At 40.9% G+C, this 22,114-nt stretch overlaps 1 protein-coding gene across 1 annotated transcript; it reads right to left on the minus strand.

Annotated features, from left to right (window-relative positions):
- Positions 1-3,297: 3,297 nt before the first annotated feature.
- On the minus strand, positions 3,298-5,112 carry GPRIN2 (G protein regulated inducer of neurite outgrowth 2; the record flags this gene model as incomplete). Its single annotated transcript, XM_079536221.1, has 1 exon — positions 3,298-5,112. One exon carries the CDS (start codon positions 5,110-5,112, stop codon positions 3,298-3,300), a length of 1,815 nt encoding a protein of 604 aa, XP_079392347.1.
- Positions 5,113-22,114: the final 17,002 nt, after the last annotated feature.

Below are 22,114 nucleotides of genomic sequence, written 5' to 3' on the forward strand. Positions count from 1 at the left end.
TATGCACCCATTTCCATTCTCTGACACAGGCCAGCCATGACAGACTGGGTGCTTAGTCCTGCACTGGGACTCCACATAGTTCAGCTGCTTTCCAAGGACCTTTCCTCTGTGCACAGCAGCTTCTGGAAGAAGGTAGTGACTCAGCAGCACTTTTTTTGCATGTCACAGGGGCACTCCGCAGTGAAGTGGGTATGCTCATTTCAGCTTGCAGAAGTGAAAAAGCACATCCACTTTTATACTGGGCAGAATTTTTGGCTGCAAGTTTCTATTTGAATGAGAAAAGGAACAACGTTGCTGCTAAGCCATGCAACTTACCCATCTCTTGCCATTCACAAACCACATGGATGTATAGAACTGTCCCCTTCAGAAGGGCAGGAGAGTGGGATGCCATAGACTCCAAGCTCACTCGAAAGCACCCATGCCCCATCCCTCAGCCTACGTGCAGCACTTGCAGAATGAGCAGGCCGGGGCTCTACCCAGAAGCTCACAGGTATTAGTCTCCTTATTTGCAGAGGGTCAGCTAGATCTTGTGACCTATTTAAATAACAAGGCTTTGGAAGGAAGCTCAATAAGCATGCTGTGTTCATCATTTCAGATTTATAGTTCTGAATGGAGCAAAAAGAAAGCTTAGACACCAAAACTCTTCTCTCTTAGAGTTCTAAGGTCTTCTAAAAGGGGAAGTCACAACTGACCAATGCAGCAAGTTATATGCGCTTATTTAACTGGTGTGGTGAGAGTTGATTAGAATGACTAATTTTCATCTCAAATACACATGCTGCCACCTTGCCAATTAACAGTATTACTTAGCACTAATAGACTGCTTTCATTTTCCAGGGGCTTAAGACGACAAATTAATCACCTCAGCATGTCTGAAAGGAACAGATGGCAATGAAGTATTAACATTGCAATTTCACAGTTGGAAAAGCCCCCCCAAAGCGGGAGGTAGCAGTGTCCAGAGAGCATCTGGCCCCGCTACTTTTCTGGGGCTGGGATTCCTGTGTCTTGTCTCTGCTCAGGAATTCTGCTCTACTGCAACCTCATCACACACTGCTTTTCCTAAACAAAGCTACACTGTTTGCATTATTCCATTTTTAATAAGGAGTAACATCCTTCCAGAAGGCCTCTTACCTCAGCATGTCTCCAGACAGGTCATTACTGCTTTGGATTTAAAAGACTAAATGTCTATCCAATAATGCAATTAGCCCAGCTTGCCATTATTTCTTAGCAGAGAAGTGATCAGGAAGAAATACGTTACGCAGCCTGTACAGTGGAGATGCCTTTTTTTCCTCTGAAATATTTGTGGTTACCTCTGAGCTCAGAACATGTGGTTGCACTTTCCTCCCACTCACACCAGTAGTCTCAGAGGACCACGTGCAACATCATTCCAAAGAGATTTTTGGCTCAGCAGTGCAGCAAACCATTTCTGAAGCCATGCCTTGAAGTGAAGAGAAACTTATTCCAGGGCAGGCATTCCTAAAGAGAGAAAGAAAAAGAAGGGTGAGATCAGGATTTAGGCTGTTAGCAACTGAAAGTTCTCTTCCAACAGCATGAAGCCAAAGGCAAACTGACACTTTCTGGAGAGAAACATACAAATAAATACAATGAATTTAGAACTAAATGATATGACTTTGACTAAGCAACTCTTTGTTTTTGCAGCTTGACTTAACTTTAGGTTTTTATTTAAAACAGAGAAAATAATCTCAAGAAAATAATACAGTCAGATTTTACTCTTTCTTGACAAGCATCCCACTCAGTTATAAATCTACTGCAAATTCTCTTTCTACTTTATGTCAAAATAAAATGTAATGGATTTGGATTTTCATAAGTTAGAAAGCATTCAAAAACAGATATACAGTTGTCACGTTTACAAGAGAAACACTTGAACAGAGGTCTAACATGAAGAATACTTAATGTACACGCTGACTGTATTTAAACTGGAAAAAATGTAGTGAACCCAAATTCCTCTGAAGAGGCATTCATCACACAAACAAAACATTTTATCCATATAGTTAACATTCAGACGAGCAGTATTTTTTTCTAAATCTGCACTAATATGTCTTGTATTTTAATAATTTTCAGAGGCATAGGAAGTCCTTAGATATTTTTGTTACCAGCAGCTTTCTTGACAAATCTTTCAGTTCAAACTGGTTCTGCACTATGGTATGCTGAAGTTTTACACTGTGATTTTTTTAAAATTGTTTTTGGGGAAAAAGGAAATCTTGAAGCTGCCCATGTGACCAAGGCACTCAGAAGGAACAATCTTCCTTTTAGCTGTACTTTGGTAAAGACACCAAGTCTCACTTCCAGCAGACAGCTGACATCAGAGCAGTTAGGAAACACAAGACAGGCAGAGATTAGATGCGAACTGTTCTCTGTGGTTTATGCCACAACAAAACTGCCACTGTTCAGGATAGGTGCACATAAGAAGAACTCAATGGAGATTATTTTTAATATAAGAAAAGCCAAACCTCTTATGATTTGTAGAGTATGATCATGTGACAGACTAATAGGCAGGTTTTGTTTCAGCTTTTTTTCAGAAAACAAGCAGTCAATAAGTAATTCACATAACATGAGTCATCTTTGGTAATACTTTACATCTGTTTTAGTAAACATCACAACTGTACGTTCAGATTGTAATTCGTTGTAACTACATGAAAGTTGCAGCAGCATCCTCCAACTACACACCAGCTTGCAAAGGGATGAGTTCTGGCTAGTAATACTGAAATTACATGGCAGAATTATGTAGCAAAAGTTACAATTATTTGTAATATAATATTACACCAGTTTGCCATTTTATCTATAGCTCAAGTCTATATAGTCTTTATAGTCGGCATTAGTGTAAGTTAACAGCAAAATGAATCCCAAAACTTAGGGAGTAGGGTGGAAAGCTAAGAATTTATATTAAAACATCATTTTCTAACTTTGTTTCGTAGCCCTAAATCATGAAAATACTGAAAAATTCAACATTATTTTTAAAAGATGCATCATTTATAAAATAAGTCAAATTCCTTAAAATACGATGTAAAATTAACATAGAAGAATAGGAGTGCTACATTAAATACTGTCAACGCAATCAGATGGCAAGATGAAGATACAACCATGTGTCCTCTGTTACATAGCCCAACTGTGGGTTTTTCCATGCTTTGCTTTTTGATGGCCACTGAACTTTTCCCACTTATCCATAAGCGGATTGTCCACATGCACTGTGTTAACGCTTGAGAGACAGCGTTTATTTACAACTGAGAAAACAAACAAACAAAAAACCCCAACGTGGCTGTGGCTGTCCTAGAGCTACGCTCACTCCGTTGCACTACTTGATCGAGCACAACAGCTCGGATATCTCAGAGAATGCATCATTGTTCTGAACGGTCTTTTCTTCTCCATTTTGTCAGAAGATGGCTCCTTGTTGAGAGGATCCTCTTCGTTTTTCCCAGTCTGTTGAACAGGCTCTGTCTGGAATTGTTCTATTTGAATCTCAAGATGTTTTTGAATGGCTAAACCAAGGACTTCTGGATCCACAGATGCCCCATACACTTCCCATGTCATTCCTTCATCATCCCATCTCACTTCCCGTACCGGAGACTTGGGGGCCTCCAAGTCTTGCTCCAGGTTGACCTCTGGGAACACATGTGAGTGGCCTTCTGCTGCAGCCGCTGGGCTTGTTGCAACAGATTTGCATTCCATGGTAGGGAGAGTTTGTACCCCAGCATCTCTGCGTTCAAGAGCCAGTTTGAGTCCCTTGGTTAAATCATTTGCAGAGGTCATAGTCCACATATCTTTAGTTTTCATTGCTATGTCTGTTGTTAGCTGGCTGCTAAAAGCAACACAAGCAGTCTGTGTTTCTGGAGAAGCTCTCTCCAGCTGAGTGCAGTGCGGAGCATGTTGTAGTTGTTCTCCAGGAATGCTACAGCACTTCAGGACTCTCTTGGCATCCAGGCCTGATTCACTTACTGAAGACACAAGCTTAGGATAGGTCAGAATGTCTGAAGTGGAAAAGGAATGAAGATAGTCAGGTGCTGCTTGCTCTTTTCCCGACTCGCTAACTGAGCATACTAACCGTGGAACAAGCTGTATAGATGGTATGGGCAAAGAATGGCAATAGGCAGGGACAGTGGCATCTACTTTCATACAAGAATCCTGCCTTATATTACAGGGCACTGCAGAATTGTTATGAACTGCCATCACCATTGGTGAATATGCAGAGTTTGGAATATTACTGAAAGTCAGACCACCATGAATAATTCCAGTGGCTTGACTGAGAATTGTCCTGTTGGAGAAACTGTTTCCGGGCATGTGGGGTCCTAGAACAGCACTGTGAAATCTTCCAGGATCTGTGTAAACAGTTGTATTATGCGGAATACCACCACTGTCAAAGGTATTTGTGGGTACTTTTTGGTCTATAGGTAGAGCTGGAAGATGAGTCACAAGGTTTTGATAGTGAGTATTTTCATTTATTTCTGATCCATATCTTTCTGCTTGGAAAGACATCTTCACCACTGATGGACCGTGCCTGCTGCTGGAAGAGCTAAGGCTTGAATCAGTAGCACTGGTTTCTATGTGAGTGACATAACTCTGCTGTTTGCAACTGCAGGTTAGGTCTGAGTGGCTCCTCTGGAGAGCAGCTCTTGGTTCATCCATTTTACCCATGCTTTGCTGGTGCTTAAAACAGGCTGAAGAAACATTCTCAACAGTACTGCTCTTTACACACATCTTAGTGTCACCCACTTCCCAGGATGGTGAGGACTGTTCAATGATAAGAAAATGGTTTGTAGTCTTAGATCTGCTCTGTGAATTGTTATCGGGTGACTGACTGTTCATGGTTTGGACCACTGAGTCAAGTCCCATCAACCCAGACTGTGAGAAGGACCATCTAGGACTTGGTACACTTCTGGCATCGCTCTCATGTCCCAGGGTTTGGCAGACAGTGCTGCTGTGGCTTTTCTTAAGCTCCTGTTTGTTGTTTTGCCATTCCAAACTTGAATGCCCAGCACAAATGAGACTCGAGGAGCTTTTTGACAAGGGGTGACTATTGACATTCAAGAGACCATGACAAGTAGAACTTAGCGTGTCCTTGTGGGAATGAGTGTGGAGCTGGTGGCTGTCAGCTGACATGGCAAAAGGAAGAGATCTGCAAGAAATGGTGGGGGAGAAAAAGAAGCAATTTGAGAAGGTAACATAGAAAAGTTCTCCATGTTTCCTACTTACTGACAATACTCATCTAAACAACCTCAAGTACTGTCTCCGCAAAATTTAGGAAAGTTCACTCATAAGACCAAGAGACCAAAGAGGGCAAGGCCGCACATTTGGACCTCTCAGTGAGAAGCTTCTCATGTGTTATTTACAGCCTCAAAGAGTCATCTGCCAGTGTAACTGATAAAGGGCATGCTTTTTGCTCCATCTGCCAACCAAGAGCTCAGTTTTTGATCCGAACAGACATCACTGCTTACACTTGTAATTCCATTTTCAATGTTAACTTCAGTAAGCTAATAATAAGTTCATCTTGTAACATTGCCATCACTTGAAATTCACCTGCATTGGCAATTTTTCCATAATGAAATTACACTGAACATGACAGCATTTAAAATACTATTATTTGGAATCACAGAATCACAGAGTTGGAAGGGACCTCAAGGGTCATGAATCTCCAACCCCTCTGCCACATGCAGGACCACCAACCTCCCCATTTAATACCAGACCAGGCTGCCCAGGGTCCCATCCAACCTGGCCTTGAACACCTCCAGGGACGGGGCATCCACAACCTCTCTGGGCAGCTGTTCCAGCACCTTGCCACTCTCTCTGTAAAGAATTTCCTCCTGACATCCAACCTAAATCTCCCCTCCCTCAACTTCAAACCATTTCCCCTTGTCCTGCAGTTATCAACCTTTTCAAAATGTTGATTCCCCTAATCATATCTCTGAGAGGTGTCATGCTCAGTGCTTTGCAATACAGACTTGCAGTTGGCAGCAATATCCTTTAGCATGAAGATTTGCTCAAATTTGGACAAAATTGTATGCCAAAAAAGGCAATCTCCCCTCCTTCATTCATGTTTTCTGAGTTAGCAGTTAAACTAATTATAGGCTCCAACTGCAGCAAGCCCACCCTGTACAGCACACAGCCTCTCAGGCCTATGGGACTCCATTGACTGCTGGCATCCAGGGATAGCAACACAAGCATACTTCCTTCTGCAAATGAAATTTCAGACTCTTGGGGCTAAAGGCACTGCCAGGTGCAGCCTCAACATTGCTCTATTTCTAAGAGTGTTTCAGAAGCCCTCACAAAATCATGATCAACACTTAGAAGAAAAGCACGTCTTGGGAAAGGGACAGGTTTAAAATACTTCCCTCATCTCCTCCTCCAGAATGTTATCTATCCTGCAGCTACTTATGCCTATGGGTATAGTCTGCCACAAAGAGTTCAAAGGAGTCAATAGGATTAAACACCAGAGCATAGCAGCCTGCAAGGCAAAGACCTTATATTTAATCTCTTTACAAGTCAACACCTGCAAAGGCTCTCACACACACTGGGATGAAATGATATTTACTCATGGAAATCCTGTCAGAAATATTCAGTCTCAAATGAAAGAAAGCTTCATACATGGCTATGGAAGCTTTAAAGAGCTCTCTCAGTAAGCTCACAAGGCTCAAATATGTATATATACACAGATACCAAGACCTCTGTATGCCTTCTTTATGCATCATTTCTGCAGGAACCTGTGTAACCAGAGTGTTGCACATTTCAGTTTGATTCATGATCTAAACAAAGAACAGCAACACATTCACTAGAATGCAACAGACCTGACATCAGTGGAAAGAATACCCAGCATGATGTTCAAAATGGAACCTCCAAAGCGAACACTTTAGGATGCTTTTTTTGTCCCACCCATATAGACTCCAACTGCAGCTGAAAACATAACCAAACATGAGCCACAGACCTTAAAAACCAATGTGAACAAACACCAGTCAAGTAAAACAACACCTCATCACATAGTTCAGGACATAGCTAAATATGGGAAGGAAAAACAAAACAAAAGACTAAGAAAGAATACAAAGCTTCATCGAAACAAGATGAACCATCTTTCTTTAGAACAATGCACTTCTCTACCATGCTGAAATCCAAAGTCACGTTTTCACAGGCAGATCAAATGCTTCCCAATCTATAAGGCCACCTCTTGCTTTCCCCCTCACTCCCTTGTAGCTACAAGCCCTTACGCAACTACCAGGCAGAGCCTTGAGCCAGGTGTGCACCCACGGAGCTCTGTGAGGAGGTGATGGGTGCAGAACAAATGTCTGGTAGGTCTGGCCTTCACTGACCTCTGCTGCAGCAAAATGTTCCCACTACATTTTGCATTAGCATGAGTGAGCACGCAGCTGTGTCAAACTGCGTCAGCTTGCTGACCCAGATTTTTTTTCCCCTCCTTTTTTTAACTGGCTTAGCATTCACTACACCAGATCATCAATCCAGCTGAGCATCCAGCCCCATCAATTGCTAACATCAGCACAGGGAAGAAGCAGAAAAAGACCACCCACTCTACAAAAAAAAACGGTGGCATAAGCTCCGAGCAAAGCAGGGCACTCACAGTGCTTTTCTTCCAAAGACTTTGGCATTGACATGCAGTTCCATACTTGCCTTCTCACACATCCTCCTTTCATGTGCGCGCTGCTGGAGCTGATACCCCAGAGTACACAGGAATTTTTGCAAGTACCATATACCTCCCTACAAGAGCTGGCACATCTCTGCATGTACACACACTAGAGATGCTGCAACACGAGTCTGTACAGATTGCATCCAGCTGATGAGAAGCAGAAGGAAGCCAACATGTCTGGGTGTGCACATTTTCAGCAGGGAGAGGCTGGGGACAGGTGAGAATCATGTTATGCTATTTAGAAAACAAACAAAACAACAAAAACTCTCTACTGTAATTTTATAGTCATGCAGAGACATTGCATTTTGTAAATTCTAAGCGAATCTGCACCTAAATGCACAAATAAGAAAGCATGAACCCTGTTATGAATATACAGAAAAATGTTAGGCAAACAGAGAAAGGATTAGGATAGAAATGGAATTAACATCCACTATTTTTGGCTTAGCTTCAGATAGCTTATGAGGGAATCTAGGCTGCTTTCACTAATTCCACTGAACTACTTTAAAGCAACAAACGTGTATTTTGCAATGACTTATGATTAAAGTTGCGACCTATTTAATGCACTAGTAAATTTAGTCTCAGAACATTAAATATCATGTATGTTATCGATTGAAATATTAATAACTATCGTTTCAAGTACTTCAGCACTTTTATATTGCTTGCACACACTTCTAAGTACAATTTTGACAGCAATCACAATTGGATACAAAATTGAGTAATTCATTGCTATCACACCATGTGAAGAGGAAGCTTCCGTGTGATATTCAGTACCACCTAAGCCAGTATGATTGTATTCAGCTCCTGTATCATGTATTTGGTAGTGATTGCTTTCTTTCCTGCCCTGGCAGGTTTCATAAGAACGTTATAATAAACAAGGCATCCACAAAACAGATCCTGGAATTCATAACAATGAGAGTAACATGGAATATTGGCACGTAGAAGAGAATGCATTAATAACAAATCCAACAATGCTTGTATTTCCTCCAATAAGCAAAGTTGATAGTAATACAGCAGCTGAATCTGCTAGCCCTGAAAAGTGGTGGTTCTTTTTCTATTTTGAGTGATGTCTGAAGCAAAAAATCAGCACCATAACTTAACAAATTCTACCACACTATGATCTACCTAAGTACTCTGTCATCACAAAAAGTAGCTATTTTGTTTCAGATTTTTTTTCAAAAAATGATTCCTTTCTACATTCTATGCTTTCAAAACCAGCACCTGACTACAAAGTAAGTGATGAAATCAGAGTCAGCCACAGAGATGAGAGCTTTAATATGCACATGTGGAATGAAGTTAGGGGATTGGATCCATACCAAAGGTCTAGGTTGACATTTGCTCGTTTTAGGATACTCCGCAGTGAGCACCAGCTCTTTCTGACAGAACATATGGCTTTATGGGCTGTAAGGTCTTTGCCCAGAATTTGCTACTTCATTTGTACCCTTCTGGCCCTTGACAACCTGCACAATAACCAGCTTTGTGTGAGAAACAGAACTTCTGCAGCAGCACCATGCTCCAAGACAACGTGTGTTTTGTAGCAAAAGAATAGTGTAATTTTAATGAACTTACAAGATTTACTCGAATAGAAGGCTGCTATATCTAGGTTCTTAACTCTGCTTAATCTTATTATAGACAGCATGGTTATAAATTTGAAAAGACAAGAACAGTTTATGGTTAAAATAGCAGAAAGTTCATTACAGCCTAAGCGGCAGCTGTTAGTCAGCCATAAGCATTACTAACACCTATCTGGGACATAACACAACACACACAGAAATAACAAAAAGAACTCAATTTCTGCCTAAGCATCCAAGTTACCTTTGGTAGCAGAAACAATGCCGCACATTCACACCTGTTCTCTTCAGGACTGCTATTTTAAGCAATGCGTCTTCATTGTTAGTATCTACAACCAAATTCCTGCCATAGATGATTGCTATAAGACAAGTGACATAAAAAAAAATCTTTTCCAACAAGACATTGATTTCTTTTAGAGCTATACTCTTTTTAAAGAGGCTTATACCAATGGAATGAAAAGAAGTAAAAGCCGTGTTTAATAAACCTGGTCCTGCCAGGTTTGAGAGTTACCAGTAACTTGCACAAGGTAAGAAAGGTCTGTTCTGCACTGACTCAAGACTGACTCATAATATGAAGCCTGAGGATCTCCCTCGTACTTCACTCACCTTAAAGAAATGGTCCATTAACAGTAATCACTACTGTTGGAAGCGGGTAGTAAAACCACTTGAAAGGCATTGGCAAAACAGGATTAGCCATGTTAAAAAGCTTAGAGATTCAAGTGTTTGGGATTTGTGTTTTGTGGGTTTGTTATTTTATTTCTGCGAAGTGTAAGGGCAAGGAAGAAACTGAGAAGTTGAAATTGTGGAAAAGATAGCTCTCAAAAAGGAACTTCAGGTCTTTCTCTAAATTCTGTAAGTAACACTAAATCAATGCAAACAGATTAATACAGAATCAGGTTGAAACCCCAATTACTTAACCTTTAATCCATCATCTTCCTGTTGGCTTTCCATTTTGGAATAGTATTATATATTTACTATGCCTTGTCAGTTTAAATCTGCTAATGCCATCCTCTAATATTTTAGGTCATTTCCAACTACCAGGTAGATCTACAAAACAGACCGATCTGGGCATCTACGGACACCATCAGATGCTCACAACAGATCAGTGCAGACTGTGTTTGTGATTGGGAAGATATTTCAGGTCTGACTGTATGTTGTTGCTTCCCCTGCATCACAAGAAGCACTGGTGACAGGGGTGATCACTGTAGTTTCCCTTGTAGGACAAGGAAGATTTGACAGGCTAGAAAACACAAGACCAGAAGTGTTATGGCACTCAGTGTTCAGGCTAGAAAACACAAGAGCAGAAGAATTAAGGCACTCAGTGTTCAGCAAGGCAAAAGCATAGATTACAACTGCAAAATGCACACAGATTATTCACAGCTTCTCCTTCATTTCTGTTAACTATCACTTTTCTTGCCAGGCTTGGCTAAATATTTCCAGTTCTGGCTTTCTCCTCTTTCGACCAGCTGAGTTGACTCTGTGTGTGGCATCAAGATGATAGAGATCAAATCCTGAGGTTAACATGGGCAGTCTGGTCATCAAAGACCTCACCAGAAGATCATTAAATAATTATCATGTCAGAAATGAGTATGTTCAAACATTTGTTCATCTGTACACCTCAAAGCAGAATAGTAATGCCAACAGCATGCATCACCCTCCATTCACCCTCCATCACCATCCATCACCAGCCATTTGAGGGGAGGAGGAAAGAGATCTGCCACAAGCAGACGTGAAAGCAGGCTACAGATTACTTTGGGAATCAGTCTTAGTTGTTCTTAATGCACTTATCCTCTGAAGTGGGTAAAACTCAGCTGTTGGATGGAATCAGGAAAGAGAAATTCAGTAGCCCAAGGCGAACCCCTAGATACACACAGGCTATGAAGTTGTTTAAATCGCTGCATGCTTGAAGGAGTTTAAGCTCTTAGAAGCAGGAAATCAATGCTCAGAACCAAGTGGAATCCAAAGAAAAGGCTGAAATGGCCCTAGCAGTGAGTGAGCCAGGGGAGAGAGAAAGAAGGAAAACAAGAGCTGGGGAGTCTATATTCCAAAGTGATACTGACAAGGGAGGTGAGCTAAGAAGTATGAATGCAAAGAAGGCTATTTTTATGATAACTTTAATGGAATTCTCAAGAGGGAAATTCACACTGGGCTGTAAATAACTTACTGGGAAAGCAGAGGGCTACGCTCTATCACAAGGGAGGCATGTGTTAGGTACAGTTCTGATGCCACCACAAGACAGATTGTGTAAGCATGCGTCTTCTTCACCACTGCCCTTTGTTCAATCATCTGTCCCAGAAAAAACTTCAAAGATCTGCTTAGGATTTTGATCTTTTTTAGAAAACTGTGATATGCAAAACATTACTGTACCTGCTTGTACACACAGACTGACCAGAAGGTACAGCCTGTCCTAGAACACAACTGACAGAGCTAAAATATCATGAGATACTGTACAGTTGTACTTGATGCTTATTGTTAATATACGGACAGCTCTTTTTATTCCTTAAAGCTCTCCTATTCTGTTGGGAGAGTTAAAACTTTTCAGTTAAAGATCAAATACGTTGAGATGCTCGTGTGATCAGATGGGTTCATTAGCTGAAGCTTTAATTAGCATGATATCATGCAACACTCATGCAGAACTATGCTTACAGTGAACAGTGTATGCCTACAGAAGTGGTACATTAATATAATTGCCTTGCTGCTTTAAGCAGAACAGACACTGTTAATTCAACTGCCAGATTTACGCTAGTAAGAGCTGCTAGCTACTGATATCCACTGGAATAATAGAAGTCCCATGAGAAAAACATTTCATAATGTTTTTAAGAAATTAATCTTTAATGCAGAAAATCTGCAGTGACCTATCCACATTTGGATTTATTTCAAGACAGGCATTAGAGTACCTTTTCTTCTTCATAGCAGAAGGTTCAAAACCTACTCCATCACATGTATGAGGGAACAGGGCTGGTCTGCTATCAAATGACTCATCCTTCTCTGCCTTTCTGGGTCCGCTTTTAGTCACAACAATGTGTCCCCACAGTAAACTCACTTCAGTGGAACTGTGTAAAAACACATGGCTATAGCTTGCTCTGCATGCCTCCACCCATCTTGCCTGTGTGTGCAAACTGCACGGCTCACCACTGCTTGTGAAGTATCATGAACGTAAAAATCATACAGAAAATCCAAAGTCTGTCTACGGCTTGTTCCAGCCTCAGAGTGAGGAAGTACCACTACATATCAGTGCAACCTGCTTACATGAGGCCAGCAGTTTGCACATCTAAAATCCCACCCAAACATGAGTAAGTCAGGTATCCGCTTGTAAATTCACATGTCTTAGCAGAAAATACTCAAGCTACCTTCTTTGTTGTTTGCTTGAAAGCTTAATAACAACAATGGAAAGAGGTGAACTCAGCTTGGTTTAGCCTCCCCTGCCATATGGATACCCTAAGCTTTGCCTTCAGGATTGAGCATTGTAGGTAGTTACTGCTGATTGCAAGAGCAGTAAGATACTGTGATGCTCCACTCTGACAAATTAAGGTGCCTCTGATACCTAAAGCGAGTCCATGGGCAGCCTGCAAGCATGCTGACAGGAAAAAAGAGGCCAAAGTGCCAAGCTTTCATATAATATGCCCTGTCTCCTAGATGATCTTATTCACTTGGATTCTGTGTTACACTGCCAGCAACCACAGCTTTAGAGCTAATCAGGGTGGCAAACAAAGAAATCTCAAGCCTGCCTTGAAAACACTACTTGCTAGCTTAGGGCACAGCAGCTTCATTGTCCACGTATCACCATTACTAGCAGAAGGATGGCAATTCCTACAGTGACATCAAGCAGAAATAGTGGTGACATAAGCAAAGGTAACATAATCTGAAGATCTTCGAACATCTGTGATGTCCAGAGAAAATGTTTACAGACTGAAAGATGCCTCAATTAAAACAATCAAAGGTGGTACATTCTTAGATGTGTAGTAGCACTTTTCTTCTGCCTAAATCAACTTACCTAGCACACTACCTAGCAAGACCTAGTAGTTAACCCTCAGTTCTTGTTCTTTCATTTTCCTCTGCAATATACCAAGGTTAATAAAAAACACAAATTCCTTATTAAAGTTAGTGTTTATGAATTGTACACAAAATACTAGAGAACAGAAAGATTCAGAAGGACAATCTAACTACAACCTGCAATTACACTGAGCAGTGGTGGGGAACAAAAGAGGACGACTTCCAAATTATCAAAAATAATTGGTTAGTGATTAGAAAGAGGAAACAATTGCCTCCTACTTCTTTGTTTACAGATATATGGTATGACCCTCAGCAAGTCATTCACTTTGTGACTCAGTTTACTCATCTGTGACTCAGAGATTAGATGCAGAAGCCTCTGATGTAGATATTTAGGGCTTAATTCATGATCACAGAGCACTCTAAAATCCCGGGATAAAAGATACTAGACATTGAGAAGAGCATATTCTAGTCCTTCTTTACTAATATTTGCAACAGCAAATATTTCAATAGTTCAAGCAAACAAACAGCATCTTTTATACGAAATCCATGTTGCACTTGCAGAAAACTTCTATCTGGTCAAGTTTAGGACAAGGGATTCCTAATAAATAAAACTAATATTAACAGTAGTTTTATTTCACCAGAACCGAGAGAGTTTCTTAAAAGGATGTCATCTATGTGCTACAGATCATATAATGTAGATAATATACATGCTAATAGCAGCTGTATTATGTAGCAAGATTTATTACAAGTAGATTCACTACATTTTTTATAAGCAGAGCTGACACAATCAGAGATCATATTGCCTTGCAGACCTTTGTTCATTTGCAAGCTTTCATTTACTTGGATGAACTTTTCACTCTGGCAGAAGCTAGAGAAGCTTCTGTAGCAAATTTAAGGTTGGGTTCACACTGCAAGCTCTGTTCAAGGGGATAAGTTGTGTACACATTTAGTCATGCAGGAAAGGAAATGGACTTTAGAAGGTCTATTCAATCATGTTTGATAGCACTGAAAAGTTCCTTTTGCCCTAGTGTAGTATAAGCTACCTTTAAACTACAGAAGCAAAGAATACAGCAGAAACTGGGGAGAGTAAACTTCTCAAAACTGATGTTTTGCCATGTAGTAGTTATGCCAAAATGCGATGTCTCAAAAAAGCTTTCCCAGTTATTCTGTAGTCTAATCAGATCTATGCAGGCAACTGTTGTCTATAGCTTTCAGAAACAAAGAGTATCCTTCTAATCTCTCAAGAATAGGAGAAGAAAAGCATTAGAACTTGGATAGAACAAGGTCTACATTCGCAAAATGCTATCCAAAGCCTTTGACATCAGAGATCACAGGGAGAAAAAACAAGACAATAAAAGCAGCAGACCAAACTTGCAATTTTTAGCTCAACTTCAAGTGCATATGAAGAGCTTCCTCAAGAGCTTTTGTTTATATTCTTCTCCTCTTAGCCAATTTCAACCACAAAACGAGCTGCAATAGCCTCCACTTCCTTATTAACGCTTACTCATGTTCAGACACACAAATACAGAAGTCTAAAGAGAGGAATTCAGTAGCTGCAAGACAATGGAGGTTCCTCTCACCAGCAGGGTAAAGGCAGATCCCACCTGTACTACCTGGACTGTTGGAAGAGCTCATTAAGCATCTCCTATTAACTACTAGCAACAAGATACCAATTATGTAAAAATTATTTGATGTTATAGGAACTTTTTGCCATTCAAGCATTTTTGATGTATTCAAGACCAAGGTGGACAAAAACCTAAGAAATCTCATCTAGCCTCATAGCCATCTCTGCTTTGAGCAGGAATTGCAGAAGATGAGCTCCCAAGGTCTCTTCAAAACTGAATGATTCTGTTATTTCTCTTTTCATCATCTTATGTTTTCATTTTGCAATGACAGATCTTCTTTAATGGCTTAGTAGAATTTGCAGCTTCTACAAGGTAAAACAGGAACGAGTTTTGGCAGGTCATAAGAGTAAGCCTAGTACTGTACAGACAAGGAGATACATATGAAAGAGGCAACTCCAAAGGTTTTTTTTTCCAATATGTCAGCAACTTTTTTGTTGCTAAAAAGCATTCTACTCTTTCAACAGTTTAAGGGCTATTTCAGAACCAAGAAAAGCTGCAGAAACAGGATGCATCTTTGTCCTTGACAACATTTCAGGACATACTTATCCACCCTGCATATTCACCCTGCTCAGTCACAGGCACTGAACTTTCCAGCAAACTCTTTGCAGGAAGAAATAAAATAATTTCAAAAGCCTAAAAATAACCAAGTTCAGACCTTGTGTATTCACCATCTCTCCAGCTTGCACACCAGGTTTGTATAGTTCATGAGCTGAAAAGGAAGTTTAGTTGTCCAGTTCAACTCAGATGAACCGAGTTCTGTCAGTCTTATGCATTGTTGACTGGAGTAAAGCTTCTGCAAGCCAAATGAAGGTCTCACATTTGCTCAATCCATTAATCTTCATAGGTGTGCCCTTGCTAAAGATTAATTAGCGAATATTCTGTAGAAGGAGAAAGTCTCCCGCTCCTTTCTCTGCTTCGTATCAGATGCACAAGAGCTAAGCCTTAACTTCGGAAGATACCCGACACAGAGCAATAGGTCATTTCAAAGGTGATCTTTTTTCGGATGCTTCACAGGTGCAGAACAACACTTTGAAATACTCATGCACTTGATGCTCACACTGAACACCAAGCTGGCAAAGATGTGGCTGATGATGTTTTCATTTAGCTAGTCTGCGCCTGCTCCCGAGTGAGCGTATATACTTCAGCAGTCCCAAAGTGATATGTGGAGGCTCTTCTTGCTAAGAAGAATTGCCCTGAGTGGAACTTTATTCTGAAGTCCTTTAACACCTTTGGTAAAGGAAAGAGTCTATCTTCCCTGCCATTTACTACTAAAGAGTCCAAGTCCTACAGGACTGCTCCTCACATATACATTGGCTAACAGCTGCATATCTTCAGATGAATTCAATAGCAGCTCATTTAACATCTCTCAGCTAATTGTCTTCTCATGGTACCCCTCCACAGATATTCCCGGCCGCTGTACTCCAATATTTATTTTCATTCCTTGCCTCTTTTTGCTTTCACAGAAACAAGATCTCTCTTGCCAATGAAGCATCACCTCCCCACTCCACATTCCACAAAACAAAAAGACCACCAAGAGTTTGGATTATTTACATATTCTAGACATTTTAATAGCTAAAAAGCACTTTCACATAGGATGATGTACATGCACACATCTCTATCATTCACGCAGGTTAAAAACCCATCGGCATTGGCTGACTACTCTTAATATACAATTGAGTAAACATCAAGGATTTTACCTTAGGAAAGAACATCAACATGATGCTGTTACAGAAATGAAAGCAGTTTCAGCCACCTTCATAACACTGCTTTCTACATGCCTATTTGTAGAGTAAGATAGTTTACAACCTCCATCTTGCAAAGGCCAAAATTACAGAAATCCTTTTCTCATTCCTATTTGCTTCCCCTGTAATTCCCTTATTACTGTACAATGAAGCCACAAGAATTGACTAAAATGCCAGTGCTCGCAAAATCCATGGTGCTGCTCATCATAGCAGGGGAAAAATAAAAAAAAATTAAAAAGTGAGAGTAATTGTAATATTATTTGCAGCCTATGATTCATGCTATATTGTTCTTGGGAATAGACTGGTCTGGGACTAAAAACATGCAAAACATTGCATACAGCTGCTGAAGACATAAACTTTGATTTATTTGAGGAAATAAGAAAATCACCCAGTCCCTTTAAGGTCACTTGCAACAATAAAAGCATGGTATACAGTAACAGCAATAGATTTTTGTTCTTTTCTGATTCACTGGAAAATGCTTATGGAAAATGAATAAATACCATTAACAGAACTCTCTTTGAAAGCTGCTTTCCTAGACTACATTCTCCTGAAAGATGTGTAACAGCTGGCAATACCCAAATGCAAGGGATCGATCAAATACACTCCATCTTCATATTCAGCCTCTAATCTCCAGAAGAGTTGCTGAAGAAGGAAGAGGATTTTGCTGCTCTTCTGTACCGAATTATTCTGCAGAAAATATAACATTATCTGACCAGTATAGCAAATACTGCTACACATCTGGAGTGCTTTAAAGCAACCTCTAATGTACATCATTTTGTTGTTGCTCTAAACCAAGAAAAATCTAACTTTCATAAGTATAATAATCATAAATAATGATTTTTCTTTGTTCCACTTCCCCTCATATATTCTTGTTTTTCAAGTTTATTTTGAAATAATACGGTTTACCGTGTAAGGAAAAATGTGGATTTGGAGTGGTTAACTAATGGATATTCATCAGATTTGATGCCATAAGCCAGCTCAAATACTACAATACTGTATGGCACTTACTGCTCCTGTTGTTTGTGCAGCCCTAGGAAAGCATCAGTATCTACACTCTAACTACAGCTCTGCAGAGCAAAGCTCAAGTGTAAAAATGTCTGGGTAGCAAAATCAACTAAACCTTACATTCAGAGAACAGTGCTTTTACAGAGTGACTGAGCCATGGCATAGAAAACAAAGCACTCAACAAATCCACCCTCTTAAATGAAACCTCCCCCTAACCTAATTATTACACACACAGATTCCTCAGATCTTACTACAGTCCTACTACTTAACTTTAAACGTGCAAACAACTACTTGCAGACTTATCTGCATCCTGGAGAGAGGAAATCACTGATATTTTTGTGTTGGCTAATTACATCGAAACGAGAGTCACTGGAAAAAAAAGGTAGATTTTGATCTTTGTATGGTTCATCATTTTTATGCAAACCTCTATTATGAAGAATATCCAATAGTTATCTTCCCAGCCAATCTGCTATGCTTTAAGTTCTGAATGCAGAAATAAACATTGGCTTTTCATACCCCTTTTAAACCTCTTCCCCCAAACCCACAAGTGCATCAGCACAAATTCTTACATTTAATCACAGGTTAGGAACTGCAACGTATGCACAAAACAGTCTTCTACAGTGATTTCTGATGAAAAACACTGACTAACAGCAATAAAAAGCCAAACCAAATAGAACTTTCAGCCTTTAAAAATACAAGTTCCTGTTTGAGATGAAAACATTAAAGGCTATCCTAAATAGTAATTGATTATTTACTCAGGAGAGAAGAGTGTAGAAACAAAGCTGACATTCAGAAGGATTGAAGCATTTCCCTGTTCTTCTTCCAGTGTGAGGCATTAACCTCTTAGGAATTAAAAAACCAGCATATGTTATGCTTGGTGGTAAAGAAAAGAAACCATTCTCCAGTAGATTAGCACCAAAAAGTAATACTTAAAGCCATATATAATCTAGAAATAGGGTGACAAGTCTATTCTACCAATACTTGCTACCAGGCATATACATGCACACCTCAGTTAAAACACAAGCACAGCAAAAAAAACCATCCCACAACGTGTAGCACTATATTAAATTCCATTAAAGTTCTGAGCCATAGGTCTCATATTTTACTAAAAGAGAGAACTACAATTTCCTTGGCTTTTTAGGCTTTTTACCAACCCCCTGCTGCCAGCACAGCACTTACAGAAGCCTGGCTCTGTCTCTGTGCAATTCCTCTCCCTTCCCCTCATCTGCTTTGTTACTCTCCCGTGGTCCTTACCTTGCCCCTACTCACAGATGGCACATCCAGCTTCCCTGTCCAAGCTACTTGGAGGGGATTTAAAATAGATGCTCAGAAATTTGTGGAGAATGAAAGCCAAAAAAGTTCAGGTTTCCTTTAGAAATTGGGCTCTTTGATCCGCCTGATGCTGTTGACACTAAGGTGAGTATATAAGGGGAAGGAGGGGGGATTGCTAGAGAGCATCAAAGGCAGGAGACCGGGAGATGGGGTTTCCTCTGCCTAGAGGTGACGCCCCTTCCTGCCTCCCCCCTGGCTGGAGAGGAAATAAAATGGAGCTTAGAAGGGAGGGAGAGAGATAATCCTGCAGCTTCATCTGATTAGAGAACAGGGCCTGTGCAGAGCCTGCAGAGCCAGCAGTGCCGCCAGGGAAGCACAGGGAGGGGAGGCAAAGAGGGGCAGGAAGAGGAGGAGCAGAGAGAAGGGGATAGAAATGAGGGAAAAAGGAAATGATAGAAGATATACAGAGGAGCTGGCAGCTGGGCCAAGCTACCCTGGCTGTGTTCAATTTCTACCCTCATGGAAATGTGAAAACATCAGTAGGGGACACTCCCTGCTTCTGGTGATCTAGAGCATAAACAAACAGAGAAGCAACTACACACACACACACACACACACACAGAACAAAAGACAAACCCAGAATGCACCAGTTGTATGGGTATGGACTGGTGACTAATCTGTCCCAATGGATTCAAAAGACAGAATGTTTGAGCTGACTGGGAGAGATGGGAAAAGTAATATGCCACAAATTGCTGCACCTCATAGGGCACCCCCCGACATGGCAAGGTTCTCTATCGCTGCTCCCGTTGAGCATCCCCTGTCCAGTCCTGTCCTGTTCTGGTGGGAGAATCCCACCTTGCAGGCGACTTTGTTGGCAGAGGGGGCCAAAACCCTCCCCCCCACCTAATGCTTTTGCATACACAAGATTGCAGCCTGAAGCCTTCAAAAACGAAGTCATTTTCTATATGCTGTCAGGTTTTGCTCTTAAGAAATCCTTCACACACACACTGAGCAATTGCTCCTTTGGCTGCAGGTCAGAAGGCATTTCAGGGGTTAAAAGCCATGCCTAGGTCAGCAGCAGCCTTCTGACTTTATTTCACTCGACAAGTTTATTACAGCAATGAAGCAGAGTAGGCATTTCAAGTCAGCAGCTTGTGCTGACCTTGTGCACCCTGCAAGGCTAGAAGCAGAAGTTCCTTGAACCCCTTTGTTCCAGAGCACTCCTTTTGTGGTTCCTAGCAGCTCAGGCAAACTCCCCACAATGGTATAGGACTTCGCAAGCGCTGCTAGAATCACCAAGGTTGGAAGAAATCTCTACGATCATCCAGTCCAGCTGTGCACCTACCTCCAATATTTCTCCACTAAACCACAACCCTCAGCACAACATCTGAACGTTTCCTAAACACCCCCAGGGACAGTAACTCCATCACCTCCCTGCGTGGTCCATTCTAGCACCTGACCATTCTTTAAGAGAAGAGAAAATAAATTTTTCCTGCTATCCAACCTGAACCTCCCCTGTCACAAACTTAGACCATTCCCTCTAGTTCTACTGCTAGTTACTTCCTTATTCCAACAATAGGTGTTGGCTGAGGTGCTGAGACATGCCCCAGCACTTGTATAACCCAGCACTGTTCTAAGGATACAAACTGAAATGACTCCATGCACAATCCTTCCAGTCAAAAGCAACTTCCAAATTTGTCTCAAGTTGTCCCATATCCCAAGAACATGTACAGAATAAATGTGAGGATCATAGCATGTTTTCTCTAAAACCTTTGCAGGATAGAGTCACATAGATTTCCCGTCCAGGATTTGATAAGTCCAGAAAGATTGACAGTTTTCAATGAAAGCATCAAAATGTTCTTACTGAGAGATACTGGTGACCAACTGTTACCTGAACAGCATACCTATCATTGGCACATGTAACACTGTGATGGGTACACAGCTTTTTAATTTTTGTGTAATTGGAAAAGGCACAAAGATGTCTCAAATCCAAGTTTGCAGAATTTATTCTGCTTCTTTCTTTGACTAAGTTCACAGTTACAGGAAACCAAGAAGCCAATATGGTGTCCTCAGATACATTAGGCTAACTCCAGCCTACGTTCATGAACTTCTTTAGGGAAGAAGTGCCTCTCTGAGCTGACTCACAAAAATGCTGCTTGCAATTTGCTGGTATCTCTGTCCACAGGCTTTGTTTGCAAACCCTGGAAGGCTGCTATTTCAAAGCCACTTAAGCCAGTGAAGCTGCACCTGCAACCAGGTCAATTTTAGTTTAATGCATTTCTGAAACACCTTCCAGTCTACAAGAAAACATAGCCCTACAGGAACAGCATACTGTCTTAGGGGTAAACACTGCTCATTTGCCTGAATGTCATCTGTCACAGCCAATTCGGATCAGGTCTTGGACACTGCCATTGTAAAATATTTTTGAGTGCTTTTTAAGACTAGCAGCACTGCAGGACAGTCTGCGTGAACTTTCAAAAAGCAGCTAATGCACCCCAGGCAAAATAAACTTTCATTATGCACAGAACCAGTTAGATGCTCTTCACTCCAGATACTGCTAGCCCCTACTGAAACTGGTGCTCTGTATACAGTGCCAGATTTTTAGCTTTTGCTAAATGTTAATCTGAGTGCTCATGCCAACCCAAAGGACTTTCAGTCAGACCAGCTTTCATGGCACTTTAGGCAAGCAAAACACATCAGAGATCACTTGAAAGCATAGAACTGACAATTTGCCTTCAATGTGACATAGGCAACACAGTTTAAATGAAATTTTATGAAGAAAGCAAGTCTATCAGATAAGAAACAAAACAAACAAACAAAAGTCAAAATAAAATTATTCACAAACATCTATAATTCAAAGATATCACAGAATGGCCTGCATTGGAAAGTATCTCAAGGATCATGAATCTCCAACCCTTACGCCACATGCAGGGCCACCAACCTCCACATTTAATACCAGACCAGGCTGCACAGGTCCCATAAACCTGGCCTTGAACACCTCCAGGGACGGGGCATCCACAGCCTCTCTGGGCAGCAGTTCCAGCACCTCACCACTCCCATAGTAAAGAACTTCCTCCGGACATTCAACCTCAGTCTTCCCTCCCTCAACTTCAAACCATTTCCCCTCATCCTGCAGCTATTAACCCTTTCAAAGAGTTGACTTCCCTCCTGTTTGTAGGCTCCCTTTAGGTATTGAAAGGCTGCATTGAGGTCACCCCGCAGCCTTCTTTTCTCCAGTTAAAGAGCACTGGTATTTACCAACAGAAT

This window comes from Tetrao urogallus, assembly GCF_951394365.1.
Source record: "Tetrao urogallus genome assembly, chromosome: 5".
Classification (NCBI taxonomy): Eukaryota; Metazoa; Chordata; class Aves; order Galliformes; family Phasianidae; genus Tetrao; species Tetrao urogallus.